General features: G+C 39.4%; 1 protein-coding gene across 4 annotated transcripts in view; it reads left to right on the forward strand.

Moving 5' to 3' along the window:
- LOC113631083 (adenylate cyclase type 10-like) overlaps window positions 1-14,488 on the forward strand; it is a 38,414-nt gene extending 23,926 nt beyond the window's left edge. For 2 of the 4 annotated variants that reach the window (XM_027127186.1, XM_027127187.1), the window contains 13 exons: window positions 814-1,083; window positions 1,932-2,261; window positions 4,501-4,564; window positions 5,779-5,998; window positions 6,340-6,465; window positions 8,798-8,970; window positions 9,525-9,681; window positions 11,068-11,272; window positions 11,362-11,458; window positions 11,911-12,029; window positions 12,293-12,410; window positions 13,021-13,219; window positions 13,768-14,488. In XM_027127186.1, the coding sequence (XP_026982987.1) occupies window positions 814-1,083; window positions 1,932-2,261; window positions 4,501-4,564; window positions 5,779-5,998; window positions 6,340-6,465; window positions 8,798-8,970; window positions 9,525-9,681; window positions 11,068-11,272; window positions 11,362-11,458; window positions 11,911-12,029; window positions 12,293-12,410; window positions 13,021-13,219; window positions 13,768-14,091 (2,402 nt within the window). In that variant the 3' untranslated portion in view covers window positions 14,092-14,488. Of the gene's footprint in view, window positions 1-813; window positions 1,084-1,931; window positions 2,262-4,500; window positions 4,565-5,778; window positions 5,999-6,339; window positions 6,466-8,797; window positions 8,971-9,524; window positions 9,682-11,067; window positions 11,273-11,361; window positions 11,459-11,910; window positions 12,030-12,292; window positions 12,411-13,020; window positions 13,220-13,767 lie in introns of those variants that run through there. The other 2 variants (XM_027127188.1, XM_027127189.1) reach the window with 2 other exon arrangements.
- Window positions 14,489-20,817: the final 6,329 nt, after the last annotated feature.

Below are 20,817 nucleotides of genomic sequence, written 5' to 3' on the forward strand. Positions count from 1 at the left end.
ATCAGTATTGTCCACAGGGAAGGAAAAAGGATTTAACTCATAAGCTGAAATGAACAGTCCAGTCAGCAAGGCCTTGGTCTAAATGAAAGGCCAAAGCTACATGGTAAAAGGCCATGTAAGTTATACAAGTATTTAAGAAGGGGGCTGACATGACTATATTTGTACTTTAGGTGTACAGTTCTACCACTAGTTAATGTGTTATTGAGATAAGAATGAGAGGAAATTGGAGATGTTCAGAACAGGGTAGCATAGTGATCCAGGTGAAAATGACTACTTATACTAAAATTGTTTAGGAGGAAATATATTCAAGAACATTTAGAAAGAGAATGAGTGGGTGACAAGTTGGTTGTGAGGGAGAGGGAAAAGTTTAGAATTATTCCTAGATTTTGGGCTTGGTGACTTACTGGTTCAATACCAACTGCTTTAATACATGGGTCAGAATATGGAGAGATTTACTAAAATGCTTGGAGTTAAGATCTTTATAGTAATTAGAGTTCTGGGACCAGGAAGCCCAGCCTCCATGTTTAGTTGAAAGTAAGAAGAAAATGGATCTACCAGCAAAAGGTTTTGGTGACCATGAGGAACAGTTTCAGTGTTGTGCTGAAAACCTGATTGTTGGTTGAATAATGAATGGGGAATGGGGACAAAAGAGGACATGGAGATAAGGCTCTTTCAAGAGATTTGGCTGAGTGGAGAACAGATGGACAAAAAAGCAAACGCTTTTTTTTTTTTTTTTGAATGAACGGATTGTTAACACAGTGTATTCTATGTTAGTAGAAAGCCTGTTCATTACAGATTTTTTTTTTTCTTCAGAAATAGCAGTGAACCAACTGGATCAACTGAGCCCAGAGGAACAGTTGCTGGTTAAGTGTGCTGCAGTCATTGGTCACTCCTTCCACATAGATCTGCTGCAGCACCTCCTGCCTGGCTGGGGTAAAAATAAGCTACTTCAGGTACTGAGGGCTCTTGTGGATATACATGTGCTCCGCTGGTGCAACAAGAGCCAAGAGCTTCCTACTGAGCCAATATTAATGCCTTCCTCTATCGAGATTATTGAACAAACCAAAGAGGAGAGAAAGTCAGGTGAGGCAGAGCTGCTCCCTTGTTCTCAGGACTGAATAGAGAGCTTTGGGTGAGGGTATCTGTGTTCAGAAAGAGTATCAATATCATATATCATGGGCCTCAGTCTCTTAAAGCTTATGTCTAAGAGATGGGGGAAATTAATTATTTTAACCATGGAAGACCCATGGTTATAGTGAATGAATAGCCTGTATTTTTCAGAATTGTCTTAATTTCAAGAATTCTAGCTCCATGTTAACCCCATGTGTTAAGTATTTGTATTTTGATTTTTGGTTCAGAAAATATTGCCGTAGTCTTTTATTGGCTTCTTAGGATAAATAATAAGAAAATAGGATAAACTGTTTCTAATTTTAGAAATTCACAAGGACGTTAAACACACATGATATTTAAACATATGAACAAAGCAAGATATAAATTAAATAGCTGCAATCTCATATTCTCCACAAAAAAGAATAAAATTGTGACATAAGCTACCCAAAGCATATATAATCCACAAATAATTTGACTTTGAAATATATTTGGACCTTATATTTGAGCAGAGCCTTTCTGTTATTTGATGTTTATAATAATTTGCAGTAAAAAAAGCTCAATTTAGGAGGAAAAACTAAGAAGTCTATCCAGTGTAGTTCTCTACCACTAGACATTTCTTCCCTGTTGTACTTTATACCAGATACAGTCAATATCACTCTCAGATTGGTATAAAATTTTTTATACAAAGGAAGCCATAATACCAAATAGGAATTATAAATAAAATTTTCTTATACACTAGCAGCATGTGCTTGGGAGTTTGCTACCTGGTAGCGTAAAAGGACTTTAAGGGAGACTCTCATTTAGGTTTTCCTATATTTCAGATGCTGGCTCTCCTCTCAGGCTACAAGAGAAACTATCCCTACCTCAAACCGAGGTGCTAGAATTTGGAGTGCCTCTATTGCAGGAAGCGGCTTGGGAGCTGTGGCCCAAGGCACAACAGACAGCCCTACACCTTGAATGTGCCTGGTTTCTTCGAGATTTGGCCTGCCGCTGTGGGAGCTGTCATGGGGGGGACTTTGTCCCCTTCCACCGTTTTGCCATCTGTTCTACTAAGAGCTCCAGTGGGACCTCCCGATTCTGTAGCTACAAAGATACTGGCTCGATACTAACACAAGTGATCCCAGACAAATTGCAGCTGCCTTCTCCCCAAGGTAAATCCAGGGGGCAGAAAGAAGACACGTGGGCAGCACTTCTCTTTATTCGTGTACTTGGAGCTCTTTATTCAAAAGATGAAATCAGATTAAAAGAAAAAAATAGGTGGAGAGAGCCATTTCTCACTGAAGTACCAGAAATAAGAAAAGTGTGATCTCAGAGTTAAAAGGAACTTTAGAGATTATTCTTGGTTTGGTTGGCAATCTTGGGCAAGTTACATAACCTCAGTTAATTGAGGAAAATAACAATACACACTTCATAGATTGTTGTGAGGATTAAATGAGTTAAGATAAATATATAATGTGCTTTGAATAGTGCCAGGCACGTGGTTAGTGCTCAATACGTTTTAGTTATTGTTTTTATTATTATAATTATTCAGCTCAGTAATTATTCAGCTCAGTACACATATATGGAGCCCTTATGTGTATCAGATGCTGCAGTTAGGTGTTAATAATACAAAATGAAATTATCAGTTTTGGGGGGGTGATACAGACATATAAATAGAGAATTCCAATATGGCATGATAAAGGTGATAAAAACGGACTACATAGGAGTTGGGGTACCTAGAGAAGGGGCCATTAGCCCAGCCTGAGAAAGGAGTAAGATAAGACTCCCTTGAGTGAGATTTGAGAGATAAGTAGGAGTTAGCTACTTAAAGAAGTTTGGATTAGTGGATAGATGTTCCCCAAAGCCTATAGCCCTCTACCACATCCCAGATAAAGAGTTCACCCTCGGGAATTCCCTGTGGTCCAGTGGTTAGGACTCCATGATTTCACTGCTGAGGGCCAAGAGTTCACCCTCTTAGTTTTAACATTTTCAGTTAGCTTACCTTGTAGGGCATCCCATTTCATTCTCAGTAGCTGTTAGAAAGATTCTTTCATCAAGGTGAACTCTACCTTCCTGCAACTTTTTCACTCATTTTTCAGAGTTGTGCCTTCTTTCATATTTGAAGACAGCTGTCAAGACCCAGGCAAATCTTCTCTTTTTCTACTTTGATAAAAGAGAAGTTGGTGTTGGTGTTAGCAGGGGAGAGGGATATGGGAGAGATGGTGAATCGGTGGTGGTAAAAGACTAAAATGAAGATGTTGATCTATGATCCTACCTCTTCTGGCCAGAACATTCTTATGACTCTATGAAGGTGGACCAGTGACTTGGAGAAATTGGTCACTGGCTGATGAGCTCTACAGTCATTTGCACTTTCGTACTTTCTGAGGGGAAAGAGGAAAGTAGTAGTGAATGTCCTGGTTGGTATTATGAAGAAATCACACTATCATTCATATTTCCTATATGGCCTTTCGTTTTTGAGAGGTCACTGTCAGCTGTAGATTCGACAGCCTGGTCAGTCTAGCTGTGAGAGAGGCCCAAGACCTTTCCAGCACATCCGAACCCTGAGTAGGCTTCTCAGACCCAGGGCCGTTGTGCATGACCATGTAGAACAGAGGGTGTTATTCACACGGGCTATGCTATGATGATGCCCTGAGAATTGTGCATTGCAGTAGTGCTGCCAAATTCCAGTTTCCTTAGTTACCTTAGCCTTGCTTTACCTTACCTCAGGTGACGTAATTAAATAATCAATAATAAACTTGTGTTTACTTAACAAACACAAGTCCTCCCTATAATTATTCTCTTAGACTTCTTTTCAATCCCACCACCTGTGCTCCTGAGCCCAAATAGGTAACATCCCCACATCCTTCCCAGTCTTTTCTTTTTGGTCAGAAGACAGCTGCAGAGAAAAAGGCAAATCTAGAGGACAAAGGTTATTTAAGGCCAGCTAGGTAAAGCTGAAAATCTCTGCTGGTCGTTGTGACTCTGGTGGGATGTGACATCTTGTGCCCTCATGATTTTCTTCACTAGGTCTTAGGATCTGTGGTTCGCTCCCATCTAGTCGTAAATCTGATCTAGATATATTCTTGGATTTTTACTATTAGAATTAGTCATCAAACCAGATGGACACATTCTTTATTCATTTCTTTTGCAAACAGAATTAGGAATTGGTTTGGGAAGTTTGAGAACGAAAGGAGTTACTATTTGAATCACAAATAGTTGCATTTAAGGAAAAAATTAGCACCCTAATCTTGTGTGTAAGGCTAATTTTAAACCTAAACTTATCATTTTTATAATGGGGGAGGCAATTAGGTCATGAACTAAGCTGCAGTGGAAAGGTAGTCAGGAATTTTAAATATTCTCAGTTAATACAAATATGGGCAATTAAAGATAATCATCTCTTTCTCCCTACAGACAGTTTTCAGTTCCAGACAAAATCACCCAGAAGTCAGGAGGCCTTCACAAGGGAACACTGCAGGTAGGTGGAGATGCTGAGAGTGGGCATGGAGGAGGCCAGGAAGTGAGACACAGATAACCATTAAACTAGGGCACTCACCTTACCTGCAGACAAGGAAGGCATCTGACCACCCAGGAGCAGTGACTCTTGTACTCAGCCCAAAATTCAAGTTAACAGAGAATCAGAAAGGCAATTTTTGATTGTTTGTAGGGAAATTATTTTTTAGTGATTAAGAAAAACTTTATTTAATAGCTCTCAAATGTATTGTACATGTAGCAGATTGTTTTCAGCTATAAATTTGCCTTCTCAATTACTTTTGAGCCCAGATGATATTAAAATGATTTTACATTTCATAACTATGTACCTCCTGGCTTTCTAATGCCTGTCTTAACAATTTTACATGTTCATACCTTGAATTCATCAGCCACTCTCGTTTCCTATTACACTTATCCAACCTGATTTCCTTCATTTTTCAAACAAAAATCTATGTTCTACATGAATCACCCCCATACTTATTGTGTCTCTGCTCACACAGTTCTCCCTTTTAAACATACTCAGTGGCATCCACATCCTTCCAGTTAACAGAATGGTCACCATCCTTCAAAGCCCTCCTCAGTTCCCACTTTTTTCAATCATTCTATCTCAGAGAGATCAGACCTCTTTTGAACTCGTGGTGCCTGTAGAAAGTGCATTGGACTAGTAGTCAGAAAGGTGAACTCTAGTTTTGGTTCTACTCAGTAGCTGTGAGGTCATACATAAGTCACTTAACCTCTCTGAGCTTCAGTTTCCTCATCTGTAAGAGGGAGGTAATTTTTGCCTACTTGAATGGCAGGGTTATTGTAGGATAAGGTGGTGGTATTGTATAAAATAATATTCAAATATGCCATGATGGAGTTCAAATGTGCTCATAGATAAAGGTATTATTACTTACTGCTTTGTATCATTTTTATGTTTGCATGTAACAGTGTTAGTTTACTCTTCAGGTGTGGTCGTTTCCTTTAGTTTGTGAGGTACTTTGGCTTTAGGTTTTTAAAACTCCCTAATAGGGCTTTGCCATTATAGACCAGGTCCCTGACTTTCAAAACCTATGGAGCAATGGAGGAGAAAGATAGACATAGAATTAATGAATTATAAAGGAAAGCTTCCTGGATAAAGTGGCTTTGAGAACTGGTAATGCCTCAGCAAGAGTGGCTACTGGGTGGCCACTCTCAGCTCTTCATCTTCTCTCCACAAAGAACAGAGGAAGAGTTCCTGGATCAAGTGAACAGGAAACTGGCTCAGACCAGCCCTGAGAAAGACATGTTAACCATGAAGCCCTGCCACTGTAAGGAAGTCCTGAAGTTAGTGCTGTCACCTCTCACCCAGCACTGCCTAGTCATTGGAGAAACCACTTGTGCGTTTTATTACCTGCTGGAGGCTGCCGCTGCCTCCTTGGACCTGTCAGATAATTACATGGTGAGCAAGCTCTGCTCTCTGCCCCTGAGCTGAGCCCTATGACTAGGGGAATTTTATAGGGATTTCTTACCATCAGGTAACTTGCAATGAAAAGTGGAGGAAAGTGGGAGAGAGAGGAGCTGTAAGGGGTCTAGGAGAAAATATGAAGTGAGAGTGAAGGAGCACCATGTGCTGCCAGCCCTGCCCCAACTCCTGCACACACACAGTCCAGCTCCCCATTTCTAACTAAATCCTGCCCCAGTTCAAATTCATCATAACCTTGATCTAGCCCTCGCCCCAGTCACACGCTTAGCAACATCTAAATCCTAATCCAGTTTCTCCATCCCTTGTCTTGTTTGGAGGCCTTCCTTTATCTGAGGAAGGCAAGCAGCCTTCTGGGCCAGCCCTCAGCATTCTCGTTTTATAAACAGCGCAAGGTGAAGATCTGTCAGTTTGAGGAGGCCACTTTCTGCTGTCTTCGGTCAGAGGTGAGGGCAGGGGGTAACCTTGAAGTCTGGGTTGTTTCTCCTTGAGGAATATCCTGTTATTTCCTTTAAAGTCTCTTTTTTTGTCTGCAATTATAAATGTGATTCAAATTCAAAACAGAAATACATGTAGGAGGTGAAAGAGCGCTTACTAATCCCATGTCACGCCCAGCATAGTTAATAATTGGTGTGAATTCCACCAGCTATACACACATAGTCATATCATTATTGTTATCCATTATTTTTAAAATAGAATCATAATTCTACATTGTCTTTTTTCTGCATCTGGTTTTTATTCTTAAAAATACAGATTGAACATATTTGCATATTGACATACATCCAATCATAGTTACAGGTGCCAAGTACTACGTTATATCCATATATCAAATTTACTTAGCCATTTCCTTCTTCATGTACATTTAGGTTGTCTCTAAGTTGGGGTTATTATAAACATTTCTACAGTGAATATTTTTGTAAATATCTCTTTACTCCCTTGTGAGAGTGTTTCTGTAAGAGAAATTTTCAGAGGTGGAAATGCTAAGGCAGACAATATGAATGATTTTACAATTAATAAATATAATGCCAAATTGTCCACTACAGTATTATATGAACTTGAGTTCTTCTCACTTCTTCACATCCTTACCAACATCAGATGTTATAAGTCTTCTTTAAATGTTTATTGGTCATTTATTTCTGTGAATTGCCTGTCATGTCCTTTGCTCACTGGAGTGTATATAAACTAATTCAGGGGGATGCGGGGGTGAACAAAATGGGTGAAGGTAGTCAAAAGGTATAAGTTCTGAGGATGTGATGCACAGCATGGGACGGTAGTTAACAATACTGTGTTGTATATTTGAAATTTACTAAGAGAGTAGACCTTAAAAGTTCTCGTCACAAGAAAAAAAATTGTAACTATATGTGGTGATGGATGTTAATCAAACTTACTGTAGTGATCATTTTCCAGTATATACATATATTGAATCATTATGTTATACACCTAAAACTAACACAATGTTGTATGTCAGTTATCCCTCAATTAAAAAAATCATCCCATTGTACACCTTAAAGTTACACAATGTTATATGTCAAATATATCTCAATAAAGCTAGAAGGAAGAAAAGAACATACATTTCAAAGTCTCTCCCCACAATCCTACCACTGAGCCACTGTGTCCTCTCTTTATGTATTCTACCAGAGGGGCTCAGCACACATAAATGTATATAATCTTTCCCCTTCCTTTGTTATATACAAATAGGAGCTCACTATACTCCATTCCACATCTTGTTTTAAAATAAATAAATAAATATACCTTGTAGATCATTCTATATCATTTATAACAAATTTCCCCAGGGAATGAGATTTGTATATCAAATAGGAACTCTGGGGAAAGCATGCCATGAGACATTCCATTTTCAAAGGACAGATAGGGGTAAACTTACTTATTCTGGATGAATAACTCATAACAGCAACTTCTCCCGGCCTCATTACTGTTAAATCGAACAGAACAAAGTATGTTGGAATGATTATTTATCAAGTTATAAATGATGACTTCATAAAACCATGGGGAATGTTTTGTTAGAGAGCCGAGCTTTCAAATAAAATACATAAATAAAAACTAGTTTCAGTGTGAACCTTAAGATACCTTGATTAGGAGAGTAAACCTAATGTGTATAAATGCCTTTGAATACCAAAGGGAATATTAGAGTTGTCCAAGGTATTGCATTATTTGTGTTTCAACCAAAAGGTCTTTGGAGCAAAGTTAAATAATTATTTCTTTCCCTTTAAAAGAAAGAATTATTGTGCAGTCTTCCTAAGCTTGTTCAGAAATTACCATAGACTTTATCATTTTCTTGGAGGATTTAACCATAGAACAGGCAGGTATATGATAACCTCAAGGTAGTTCCTCAGATCCTACCCTCAAATGCACTATGGTGGTACAACTTGTTTATGAAGAGGGATACGGGATTTGGTGATATCTCAAATGCTTTCCATGGCATCTGAAGCATCTCAGTTTCTGCCCAAATGATAATCCCATCTGAGTCTAGCAGCATCACTTTCTAAATCACAGCCTTCCTCTACTACTCACTGGCAAATGTGTGGGAGATGAGAAAGGAGAGTGCTTTCTCCGTAATTCTGTTTTCTCACTCCTTTACTTGGCTCGTGGCCCTACTGGTGCCTGGTAGTGTGGCCAGGCTCTGCTCCAACTCAGCTCACTCTAGTACCTCAAGGGCCCCAAGTACCATTCCAAAATAAAAGCCGGTGTGTTATATGCAGAACCTTGTCCTTAATAATCTTCCCACATTTACATTACTGTTTCTCATTTTACCGTCTCCAGGTCTGTTTCAACATGGGACAGATCACCTTGGCCAAAAAATTGGCTAGGCAAGCCCTTCGTCTGCTGAAAAGGAATTTCCCTTGGACCTGGTTTGGTGTCATTTTCCAAACATTCCTAGAGAAATGCTGGCGTTCCTGTTCCCTGAGCCAGCCCCCAGACAATCCTACTGAGAAGTGAGAAGCCTAGCCAACTTGTCCTGTTTCCATTTAGGGCCACAGAGAAGTAAACTAGGACCCAGCCTGGGGTTTTGCCTATTTGACTATAAAGACTGCTCTTTTTACAGCCAATTCAGTGTAGCTGAATGAGGACTTCTTTCGTTTTTGGAGTATGGTATTATCCTGTCTCTTTCAAATAAAGATACATATATGTGTATTGTGTGTACACATATACATATGTGGCAATTTAATATCAATATTATTTCTCTGATATATATACACATAATACTAAGTTGCTACCTGGTTATTGGGCTGTAATAATTTATAGGAAATGTATTCAACCAAAAGAGCAATTCAAAGAATGAAACCTTTTTTAAAACACGTCTCTGAAAACTTTTTTTTCTGGTTGAGAGGGATGAATTTAAAAGGCATATTGGGTTAGAAGTAGTGGGATCCCAGGAACCTTTCTGAGTCTGAAAGTCTGGGTGAGTAGACTCAGATTTCTTGTGGGGAAGGATAGCGGACACTGGTGAAGAATAAGGGCATGCTAACCACCCTTTGCTTCACACCAGTAAGAAGAAGCTGGCAATCCTGCAGCAGCAGGTGCAATGCCTCTCCCTGCTCTGGCAGCTCTACAACCTGGAGGCCACGGCCAGCAGCCGCAGGTTTGCCTGCCTGGCCACTCTTATGCAGGAGAATTCAGCCAAGGAGTCTGCCAGTGAAGCCCAGGTAAGCCACCCTTGGTTTACCTATGTCCTCACTCAGAAACTTAAAATGCTAGGGGGAGAGACCCTGCCAAGTCCCTGGTTAAGTGTGGTTCCACGGTAACCCAGACTTAACGGGACACCACTGATCTTGTGTTTGAGCAGGGTTCTCAATTTGCAGTTTATAGATGGGCTTCCAGGTACGAAGCTATCTGTGAACTCTCTGAACTGAATGTTGACTTTTGTGTGTATGTTCAAAAGAGCATTTGGGGAGTGATAGGAAGTAGGGAAGGGATCATAGCTTTCATCAGATTCTCAAAGCCAGTGGTCTAAAAAAAGGATCAGAATTGCTGACTTAGGAAAAAAGAAGAAAGGCTTCCTAATTTTAGTGTCCATCTGTCTATATCTCTCTTTTATCCATCTGCTCAACAAATATTTGACGAACACCTATTCTGTGCTAGGCACTGATCTTGGTTCCAGGGAAACAGATAAGTGAAATATGTCGTATGTTAGGTGATAATAAATACAATGAAGAAAAATTACATGAAGACCAGAGGACATGGAGTGTTGGGAACTGGGTGCGGGGCGGGGCGGGGGGGGATGCAATTTTAATAAGATGGTAGGGAAAGCCTTACTGAGCAGTTGGCTTGTGGGCAACTATCTGAAGGAGATGAGAAAGTAAGCCACATGGCTATCTGGGAGAAGAGTGGAGAGGAAGAGGGCATAGCGAATGCACAACGCATGCCCTCTGTGTTTGAGGAACACTGTGACTAGAGGGGAGGGAGGAGAGGTGGAAGAACCAGGAGATGAGTCAGAGAGTCTAGGGAGGGGGATGGGAGATGGTGCCGGCCTTGTAGGCCACTGTAGGGGTTTTGGCTTTTACCCTAAAGAAGGTGGGAAGCTGTTAGTGGCTTCTTAGAAGTGGAGTAACCGAGTCTGCTTATATTTTAATAAGATTATTCTATTGGAAACCTAACGAACACGGTGTTTCAAGAGTGTCATCAATGATGTCAAATGTGCACGCAACTGATAACAGAGATCTAGGCAGCAGTTCTGAAGAGTTCTAAGGGGCAAGAATCAGAGGACTTAATTAGAGAAAACATAGAAGAGGTGCAGTTTGGCCAGCGTTTTGAAGGGGAAAGTCTCGGATTGGGGAGAAACAAGAGGTGCAGATGGAGAAAGTGGTTTGTTTCAAGAACAGGCAGTAAGAATGACCAAATTAGAAGTGTAGGGGTGAGAAGGAGTGTGTTTTCATAGCTGGAGTTGAGGTGAGTGGTGGGGCCCCCAGGAGTGCTGACTGAGTGAGCAGCAAAGCATGCAGGGGGCTCTTATGCAGGAAAAGGACGAGATGGAGATGCATGCAGCCTGACTGTACAGCCAGAATATTTACCCCATGTTTGTTGCCCTGCAGGTTGTCTCTACCTACGTGGCCCTCTCCCAGTTCTCCCAGAACATGGGTGACAAGGAGAAGTGGCTGCATTGTGAGCAGATGGCCATTCAGAAAAACAGCCTGTGTTGGTTCTCCAGGGAGGGATTGTTGGCCACAGCCCAGCTCATGCAGGCCTTGGCCTACACCAAGCTCTGCCTCGGCCATCTTGACTTCTCCATCAGGCTGGGTAATGGGGCCTGACGCTGGTGGGCCTAGGGCTTTTAGAGAGGCCAGGTTCACCTCTAGACCTCACATGATGCTCTTTAACCTCCTTAGGTTTTCAAGCTCGTGAGATATGCAGACACCTCAAGAAACCAGCTCTGGAGAATCTGGTTCTCTCAGTTCTCTTCAGATCTGCATTTCTGAAGAAAAAGTATTAAGATCATTTTCTGTCCTTTGTATTTGTTGCCTTAGAAGGGAGGGTATGATCTTCCAGAGAAGCTTAGAGTGGAGAGGGAGAAACTGTTCCCTCTCCACAGCCAGGACTGTCCCTTCTCTAGTCACTCCAGGAAGCATTGTCTTAAGTTTGAGGGGTCAGGAGTAGAAATGCAGAGTCTGAGCTACCAAATATTCCTTTTTTCCCCCATTTTTCTGCAGGGAGGTAGGTAATTGATCAAGACCCTGGAAATTGTCTCAGAGTCATTTTCCCACTTCCTTTGCCTTAGAGAGAGGTCTGATCCCAGGCACAGATGCTCTCTATACAAATAGAGTTATGGAGAGGAGATTTAGGGGATATTAGGCTGCTTTGAAGGTGTAAGATCCCCTCCTCTCCTATACCGTCCTCCCCATTCTCTAGCTGGTCCCAGTGGCTCTGTCTCTCGGCAGATTTGATCTGTGTGTCCATGTGCTGGAGAGTCAGTGGGTGCTCATTTCCCAGGGTCATGATGTCCTTGGCCTGGCCTGCTTCTATTCTGCTTGCTTAGATCTGCTGCTCTATGGAAAAGGTAAATTTGTGCCGGGCTCTGCTGTACTCCTGAGGGATTCAGACCTCAGGTGGGGCCCTGGGTTTGGAACATAGGCAGTCATGAGCCCATCCCTTAGGCATGGCCTCTGCTCCTGGCCTCTGGTTCCTTAAGGTCTAGGAACCACGTTGTGATTCAGGGATGTCTGCCTTTCAGGTGCTGTCTCCTCCCCTGTACCACACACCTTCTATACCACTTCCTACGTGGACAACTTATACTAACCTGGTTACTTTCTCTCTCCACAGGATGGCTGTGTCGGCCCTTTGGGGAATGTCTGCATTTCATTCAACATTACGAGCACAGCTGCATTCTAAATTCTCAGAGCAATGTCATGCTGGGGGTCCACTCCTCTCTGGCCATGTGGTAATGTGGGGTACCAGCATGTTACTCAGGGCTGTGGGAAAGGGTAGAAATTTGAAGACACCATGAACTCATTGAAACTATTGCCTTTTGCCCTTCCAGGCAGGACTGTTCCACATCTCCAACCCACTTCTTTGTTTTTGTTTTTTTTTAATACATTTATTTATTTTTTTTATTTGTTTTTGGCTGTGTTGGGTCTTCGTTGCTGCACGCGGGCTTTCTCTAGTTGCACCGAGCGGGGCTACTCTTCATTGCAGTGTGTGGGCTTCTCATTGTGGCGGCTTCTCTCATCCAACCCACTTCTAAAGACCACCTCCCATTTACCCCCCATCTTATTTGTAGGGTTCTTCTTGTCCCTTAACAGGTTTGGGCTTATAGATTAAGGGTTCGGTTTAGAGTTACATTTAAGTGCAAGATAACCCATGGCAAGACTGAATATCATTGGTTTCCTTTTAAGTCTCCTTACATATGAGTTAGTAGCCTTGGCCACTTACCAGAATCACAATTCTGACTGTCCAGGAGATCTTAGAGCCTTAAAAAGTGACAGTTCTATGAGAGAGCCATGGTTGGTAAGCAGGGGAGAGAGCTGAGAGCTGTGATTCTTCCCTTTCAGGTTTGCCCAGGACTCACAGTGGAAGCTATTTGAGCACCACTTCTCCAAGGCTCACCAGTTGGTGAAAAGAACCAATGCCTCACTGTTTGGTTCACATGGCTTTGTCCGATTCCTAGAGTGCCATGTGCTAATGTTACAGAAGATGCCAGAGGGTGTCTTCGCACATACTGCCTCAGAGACTCCCCGCCAAACCCTCAAGGTACCTGTCTCCATTACCCCTCAACTAACACCTAAGTTATGGTACTCTTTCTGCCACCTGCATCTCTCCCTTACTCTTCTCCTTGCTGCCTCTGTCTCTTTTTCCCCCTTGAACCCTTTTTTTACTCTGCCTAGAAAGTCTTTCCACCTACCTCATGTATCCTCCCAGATATTCTTGCATGGTCAGGACTGGATTCCTTAACTTTCTGGATTTGCACAGCTACTACCCAGTACCATTAAAATGTTAACACTTAGCCCTTCTCAGTGGACCACTCTGGCTCAGTCTATACTGTCCTCCCTGCATCCCTGCCTTCTGAGTTTGACACATCTCCCTGCATCCCTGCCTTCTGAGTCTAAAACATTCCAGTCCCTCTGTATCTCAAAACAGACTTTCTGGGCCTACTTTACTATCTGGGCCTACTTTACTCCTTTCTGTTACCCCAGCCCTGAGTGAGTATGCTGAGTGGGGACTGCTGTAAGTTCTGATGGAGTGGAGTGGAGGAAAGAAGGTACTAATCCCTGAGCTAATGGACCTTCGCTTCCTTTCAGTACTTTAAGGAGTTCTTCTCTCGATGTGTGACCTGCCCTGTCTATCACCAGTGGGTCTCTGAGCTTAAAGCCTCTGTAATGAGATGTGGAAAGAGAGAGTCCATGTCCTTGACTAACGTCATCAGACCTTTTGACACCTGCTTGACCAGGATTTGGATAGAGGGAGAATTCCTGGAGGAAAATAACTCCTTTGAAGGAAATTTGCAGAGTAAGCATTCCTTCCTGGAACCCTTGTCTGAGAGACATAAAGAACAGTCTCAGATTCTTACTCACAAGCAGTCAAAGACTGTACCTCCAAGTAAGAAGGGACATGCAGATAATTAGGATTAGTCCTTGCTCCAGAGGTAATTGTCCTTCTCTCACAGTGCCGGACCCACCCTAGACAGAGACCCCTTATATTGTTGAACAGTGTAAGAGCCTCTCTTGGCCCTTTGTTTCAGCATCTATAACCCTTAGGCATAGGAAGTTCCTCCCTGGTCCCAGCTTAAACAAATAGATTGTTCCCTTGGAGTAGCTGGATGGTTACTAAGGGAGAAAGAAGGCCTTAGAAACCACAATGTAATGTCTGTGAAGGTAAATGATAAGATATGGGCAAGTAAAAGAGAGGAAAGAATATAGTTTCTTGCTTTAGGGCCCAGCAAATCTCCTCCTCCAGGCCATGAGTTAAATTTGTAATTGCTGAGGAAGTTCTTTGTGTTTGTATTATTCTTTATGTTCCTATTTTCAGGATTTGTCAGAGTGGCTGATGTCAAGGAGAATAAAGATGAAGAAGAAATTCAAGAATGTATATGTTAAAACAAACAAACAAAAATCATCTGAAGGGACCATGATTCTTTCATTACATGTAATACAAAGATATGCCCCCAAGTCTCCTTTTTAAGATACTGTATAGTATACATATTAAATATGCTAGCCTTTATCTATATCTTTGTCAAAATAAAAGCCTGTGTTTCTAAAGCATGAAACTTAGATCTTTCTTAACTCTTAACAGTCGGTAATGCAACAATGGCAGAAATTAGAATCAGAGCTAGACCGGAGGCCAGGGAGGCTTTGAGATGAACTGATTCCATCTTATATAATAAGGTAAGATCCATTAACATAATCTTTTCAAGGTTCTTCCATGTTGTAGAATTCCTTTTTGTGGCTGAATAACATTCCTTTTTATGTATATGCCACAATTTATCCATTTATGAGCTAATGGATATTTGGGTTGTTTCCACTTTTTGGTTATTATGAATAATGCTGTGATAAACATTTGTGTACAGGTTTTTGTATGAACATATGTTTTCAGTTCTCTTCAGTATATACCTAGGAATGGTATACCCATTTCTGTATGACAATGGGTCATACAGAAACTCTCTGTTTAGCTCTTTAAGGAACTGTCAAATTGTTCTCCAAAGTTGCTGTACCATTTACATTCCCACCAGCAATGTGTAAGCATTCCAGTTTTTCACAAACAATTGTTATTATTTGTTTTTTTGATTATAGCCATTCTAGTGATTGTGAAGTGGTATCTCATTGTGGTGTTGATTAGCATTTCCTTAATGACTAATGATGTTGATCATTTTTTTATGAGCTTATTGGCCACTTGTATATCTTCTTGGAGAAATGTCTATTCAAATCCTCTGTCCATTTGTTGTTGGAATATTTGCATTTTTGTTGAGCTTGAAGAGTTTCTTATATATTCTGGATACTAGACCCTTATCAGATTTGATTTACAAATATTTTCTCTCATTCTATAAATTGTCTTTTCACATTCATGATGGTACTGTTTTGCAGCACAAAAGTGTTTTGTTTTGATGAAGTCCAGTTTATCTGTTTTGTTTTTGTTTTTTGGTTGCTTGTGCTTTGGTATCATATCTTAGAAACCATTGCCAATCTTAGGCCACAAAGATGTTTTTTCTCTGTTCTCTTCTAAGCGTTTTATAGTTTTAGCTTTTATTTATGTCTTTGATTATTTTGAGTTAATTTTTGCATATATTGAATGGTAAGTTTCCAAAGTCATTCTTTTGCATGTGGATATACACTTTCTCAGCACCACTTATTGAAAAGACTATTCTTTCCCCCATTTAAATGACTGAACACTCCTGTTGATTTATGGTTTTATGAGATGTATGGGTTTATTTCTGAACTCTCAGTTTTATTCCGTTGGCCTGTATGTCTATCCTTATGCCAATACACACAGTCCTGATTATTGCAGCTTTGTAAGTTTTAAAATGAGGAGGTGTGAGTCTTCCAACTTTATTATTCATTTTCAAGATCGTTTTGGCTATTCTGGGTCCCTTGCATTTCCATATGACTTTTAGATCAGCTTGTCAGTTTCCACAGTTTCCACAAAAAGGAGAGCTGTAATTTTGATAGAGATTATGTTGAATCTATAAATCAATTTGCAGAGAATTGCTGTCTTAGCAATATTAAGTTTTCTGATCCATGAAAGTGGCATATCTTTTCCATATATGTAGGTCTTTTTTAATTTCTTTCAGTGATGTTTGTCGTTTTTAATGCACAAGTCCTACACCTCTTTTGTTAAGTTTATACCTAAATAATTTTATTATTCTTGGTACTATTATAAATGGAATTGTTTTCTTAATTTCATTTTGGGTTGTTCATTGCTAGGGTATAGAAATAAAACTGATTTTTGCATATTGGTTTTGTATCCTGAAACTTTGCTGAATTCATTTGTTAGCTCTAAGTTTTTTTGGTTTGGGTGCACTCCTTAGTATTTTCTATATACAAGATCATGTTATCTGCGAATAGAGATAATTTTACTTCTTCCTTTCCAATCTGGATGCCTTTTATTTCTTTTTCTTGCCTAATTGCACTTGCTAGATCCTACAGTACAATGTTGAATAAAAGTGACAAGAGTGGACATGCTTTTCTTGTTCTCAACTGTAGGGGAAAAGTTTTTAGTTTTTTACCTTTAAGTATGATGTTAGCTGTGAATTTTTTATAGATGCTCTTTATCAGGTTGACGAAATCCCGTACTATTCCTAGTTTGTTGAGTGTTTTATCATGATAGAGTGTTGGGTTTTGTCAAATGCTTTTTCTGTCACCTGTTGAAGTGATCATGTGGTTTGGGGGGGGGCGGTTTCTGTTAATATGGTGTATCATATTGATTTTCAAATGTAGAACCAACCTTGCATTCCTAGAATAAATCACGTTTTGTCATGGTGTATAATCCTTTCTGTTTGTTCCTAGGTTCTATTTGCTAGTGTTTTGTTGAAGATTTTTGCATCTACATTCATAAGGAATGTTGATCTGCAGTTTTCTTGTGATCTCTTTGTCTGGTTTTTGTATCAAAGTAAAACTGGCCTCATAGAATGAGTTGGGAAGTATTCCTTCCTCTTCTGTTTTTTGGAAGAGTTTGTGAAGGATTGGTTTTAAAATTCTTTCAGCATTTGGTAGAACTCACCAGTGAAGCCATCTGGGCATAGGCTTCTCTTTTGGGAAGTTTTTTGATTACTAATTAAACCTCTTTACTTGGCATTCGTCTATTCAGATTTTCTATTTCTTCCTAAGTCAGTGTCAGTAGTTTGTGTCTTTCTAGGAATTTGTCCATTTCATCTGAGTTATCTAATTTGTTGGTATACAGTTGTTCATAATATTTCTTATAATCCTTTTTATTTCATAAGGTCAGTAGTTCTCCTTCCACTTTCATTATTCCTGATTTAGTAATTTGAGTCGTCTTCTCTTTGTTTCTTGTCCAGTCTAGCTAAGGTTTGTAAATTTTGTTGAGCTGGTCAAAGAACAACTCTTGGTTTTGCTGATTTTTTTCTATTGTTTTTCTTTTCTCTATTTCATTTATTTCTGCTCTAATTTTTATTATTTCCTTCCTTCTACTTGCTTTGAGTTTAGTTTGCTCTTCTGTTCCCAGTTTCTTCAGGTGGAAAGTTAGGTTATTAATTTGAGATCGATCTTTCTTCTTTTTTTTTTAAAATACAGGTATTTACTACTATAAATTTCCCTCTAAGCACTGACTTTGCTGAATCACCTAAGTTTTGGTATGTTGTGTAATTATATTCATTCATTTCAAAGTATTTCTAATTTCTCTTGAGATTCCTTTTTCCTGTTTGTTATTTAGGAGTGAGTTGTTTAATTTCCACATATTTGTGAGTTTCCAAATTTTACTATTGACTTCTAATTTCATACTGTTATGGTCAGAAAACATACTTTGTATGATTTCAATCCTTTTAAATTTATTTAGACTTGATTATGGTCAAATATATGGTCTGTCCTGGAGACTGTTACATGTATACTTGAGAAGAATGTGTATTCTGCTGTTGTTGGGTGGAGTGTTCTATAGGTATCTGTGAGGTCTAGTTGGTTTATAGTGTTGTTCATGTCTACTCTTTCCTTGCTAATCTTCCACCTACTTGTCCTATCATTTTTGAAAGTGGAATATTGAAGTCTACAACCATTACTCTTTGTTTATTTCTCCTTCAGTTCTATCAGTTTTTGCTGTATTTTGAAACTCCGTTGTTAGGTACCCATATGTTTATCATCATTATATCTTCTTAATGGGTTGAGTCTTTTATCATTATAGAATGTCCTTTCTTTATCACTAGTAACAATCTTTGTCCTAAAGTCTATTTTGTCTGATATTAGTATAGCTACTCCAGTGTTTTATAGCTAGTTTGCATGATTTATGTTTTCCCATTCTTTTACTTTCAGCCAACTTGTGTTTTTCAATCCAAAGTTTGTCTCCTAGAGACAGCATATAGTTGGATCATGTGTTTTTTAATCATTCTGCCAATCTCTGCCTTTTAATTGGAATGTTTAATCTGTTTACATTCAGTATAATTACTGGTAAGGTAAGATTTATGTCTTCCATCTTGTTATTTGTCTTCTACTTGTCTTATGTCTTTTTTTCTCCTCTATTCCTTCACTGTCTTTTGTTATATTAAATGAGTTAAGTTTAATTCCCTTGTCATCTCTTTTACTATATAATTTGTGTTATTTTCTTGTTGTAGGGATTACAGTTAACAATATAGTTCAGATTAATACCAACTTAATTTCAATAATATACAAAAACTGATTCTATATAGCCCCATTCCCTCCCGCCTTCTTCATATTGTTATTGTCATAGAAGTTACATCTTAATAAATGGTGTACCCGTCAACACAGGCATATAATTATTGCTTAATGAAGTTGTCTTCTAAATCAAATAGGGGCAGGGGAAAGCCATTTTTCTTGAGTAAATACTCCTTGGATTGATGCAAGCCATTGGTTAATTTCCAGAGTTCTGAAAAAGTTGATTCTATTTTTGCCAGTTTTCTTGTTTCTTTTATGGAGGAGAGAATTTTCAGAGTTCTCTAACCACTTTCTTTTAAAATCACTCTCAATGTACTTTTAACTTGTATTTCCCTTAGATGAAGTTAAACATCTTTATTATGTTTATATTTCTTTTTGTGTGGGCTATAGGTATGTATTCTGTGACTGTATTCTATTAAGTATTTGTTTTCTAGTTGATTTGTAGGGGTTAGGGAAATGAGCCATCTGCCTTTGTATGAGCTGCAAAATTTTTCTTCATTTTGTGTTTTGACTTTTGTTTATGGTGTTTTTGTCATAAAGGGAAAAGTATCAGTCTTTTCTTAATTTATCCTAATGTGTCAGTTTTAATGTATCTATGAATTCTTTTATGGCTGCTGAGTTTTGTGTAATACTTTAAAGATTTTTTTCCTCTAAGATTATTTTAACTATTCCCCAATGACCTTTCAAGTATTTTTTAAAATAAATTTTATCAAAATATAATTTACATGCAGTAAAGTACACCTATTTAAATGATGAGTTTTGACAAATGTAACCCATGTAACCACTACCACAAACATGATAGAGAACATTTAATCACCCCCAAAAGTTCTTTCAGGCCCCTTTAGAGTCATTCCCACTCTCACCACCACCCGCGCAAAATACTCTTGTTATTTTTTTTCCTTGTGTTTATATCTGTGATGATTTTCCCCTTGTCATTTATTTCATCCATCTTCTTGAGTAAAGTTAGCTAACACTTTATTTCATTTTACTTCAGAGAATAAGCTCTTTTATTTATGTATTAGTTATGTCATTTTTCTCCTTTAAAATTAGCTATTTGAGTTAGATGCTTAATTCTTGTTAAGGGTGTGAATTTTCCTCTGAGAACTTCTTTAACTGAATTCCAAAGGTTCTGATATGAAGCAGTCACCTCACCATGTCACCTGCATTTTCTTTGCTTTGTTTTTGTGTTTCTTATAATGAAATTTAGTTTAGTATTTTCATCTTAGCAGTTACTTTTATACCTATGACTCTGGTTGGAAGTCTATGAATACCAACCAAAGCAATGATGGAATTAATATATTTCTCCTTCCCTCTTCTCTTCCAGCCAATTGATTATCTTAGTATTTTCTTTTGTATTGTTAAATATACCTTTACTTCTCTCACGTTCTAAAAAGTTCAAACTACATTCAGACCAGGTTAAGTTTCTCCCAGAGGGGTGCTTTTTAGACCTAGTCTGCCCTTCCCCCACATTCTCCTGCCCTCCCCCTCCCCCCAACCTTGCCTTCCCACCAGGCAAGTCCCCAGTCATCTTAGCCAGGGGAAATGAGGGCTTAGTTGATTGGTGGGCAGCTCCTGCCTCCCTAAGGGACAGAGTAAATTTAGGTTCTGTCACAGGCTGAGACTCTATCAGAGGAAGCTCAAAACATCCTGCCAGAGCTTCCTGAAAATAGCATCGCTAGACTTACACAGTCCCTGCCTGTTCCTTCTCCTCAGATATCTAGACCAAGCTTAGGGCCCTTCCAGATGGTCCAGATGGCCAAAATCTCTTTTTGCTTAGTTCTCCGTGATTATAAAAGACTGGGTTCCTGAGCACCTCATCTTCTCCATTTAAGTCTCTCATCTCAGTATGGGCAAATATTTTCAAACTGAACAGTTGAGAAGAAATCATGGCAGAAACCTTAAAGGGCCTCCTATCCCCAGGCTGGACTAGCTTTCATTTACACTTAACCATGGTCATACCCTTACCATTTATTCCTCCTCCCCTCACCCCCATGCCCTTTTTCCACTGGACTCGTCCCA

This window comes from Aethalodelphis obliquidens, unplaced genomic scaffold, assembly GCF_003676395.1.
Source record: "Aethalodelphis obliquidens isolate GAN/ISIS:26980383/991018 unplaced genomic scaffold, ASM367639v1 scaffold31, whole genome shotgun sequence".
Lineage (NCBI taxonomy): Eukaryota > Metazoa > Chordata > Mammalia > Artiodactyla > Delphinidae > Aethalodelphis > Aethalodelphis obliquidens.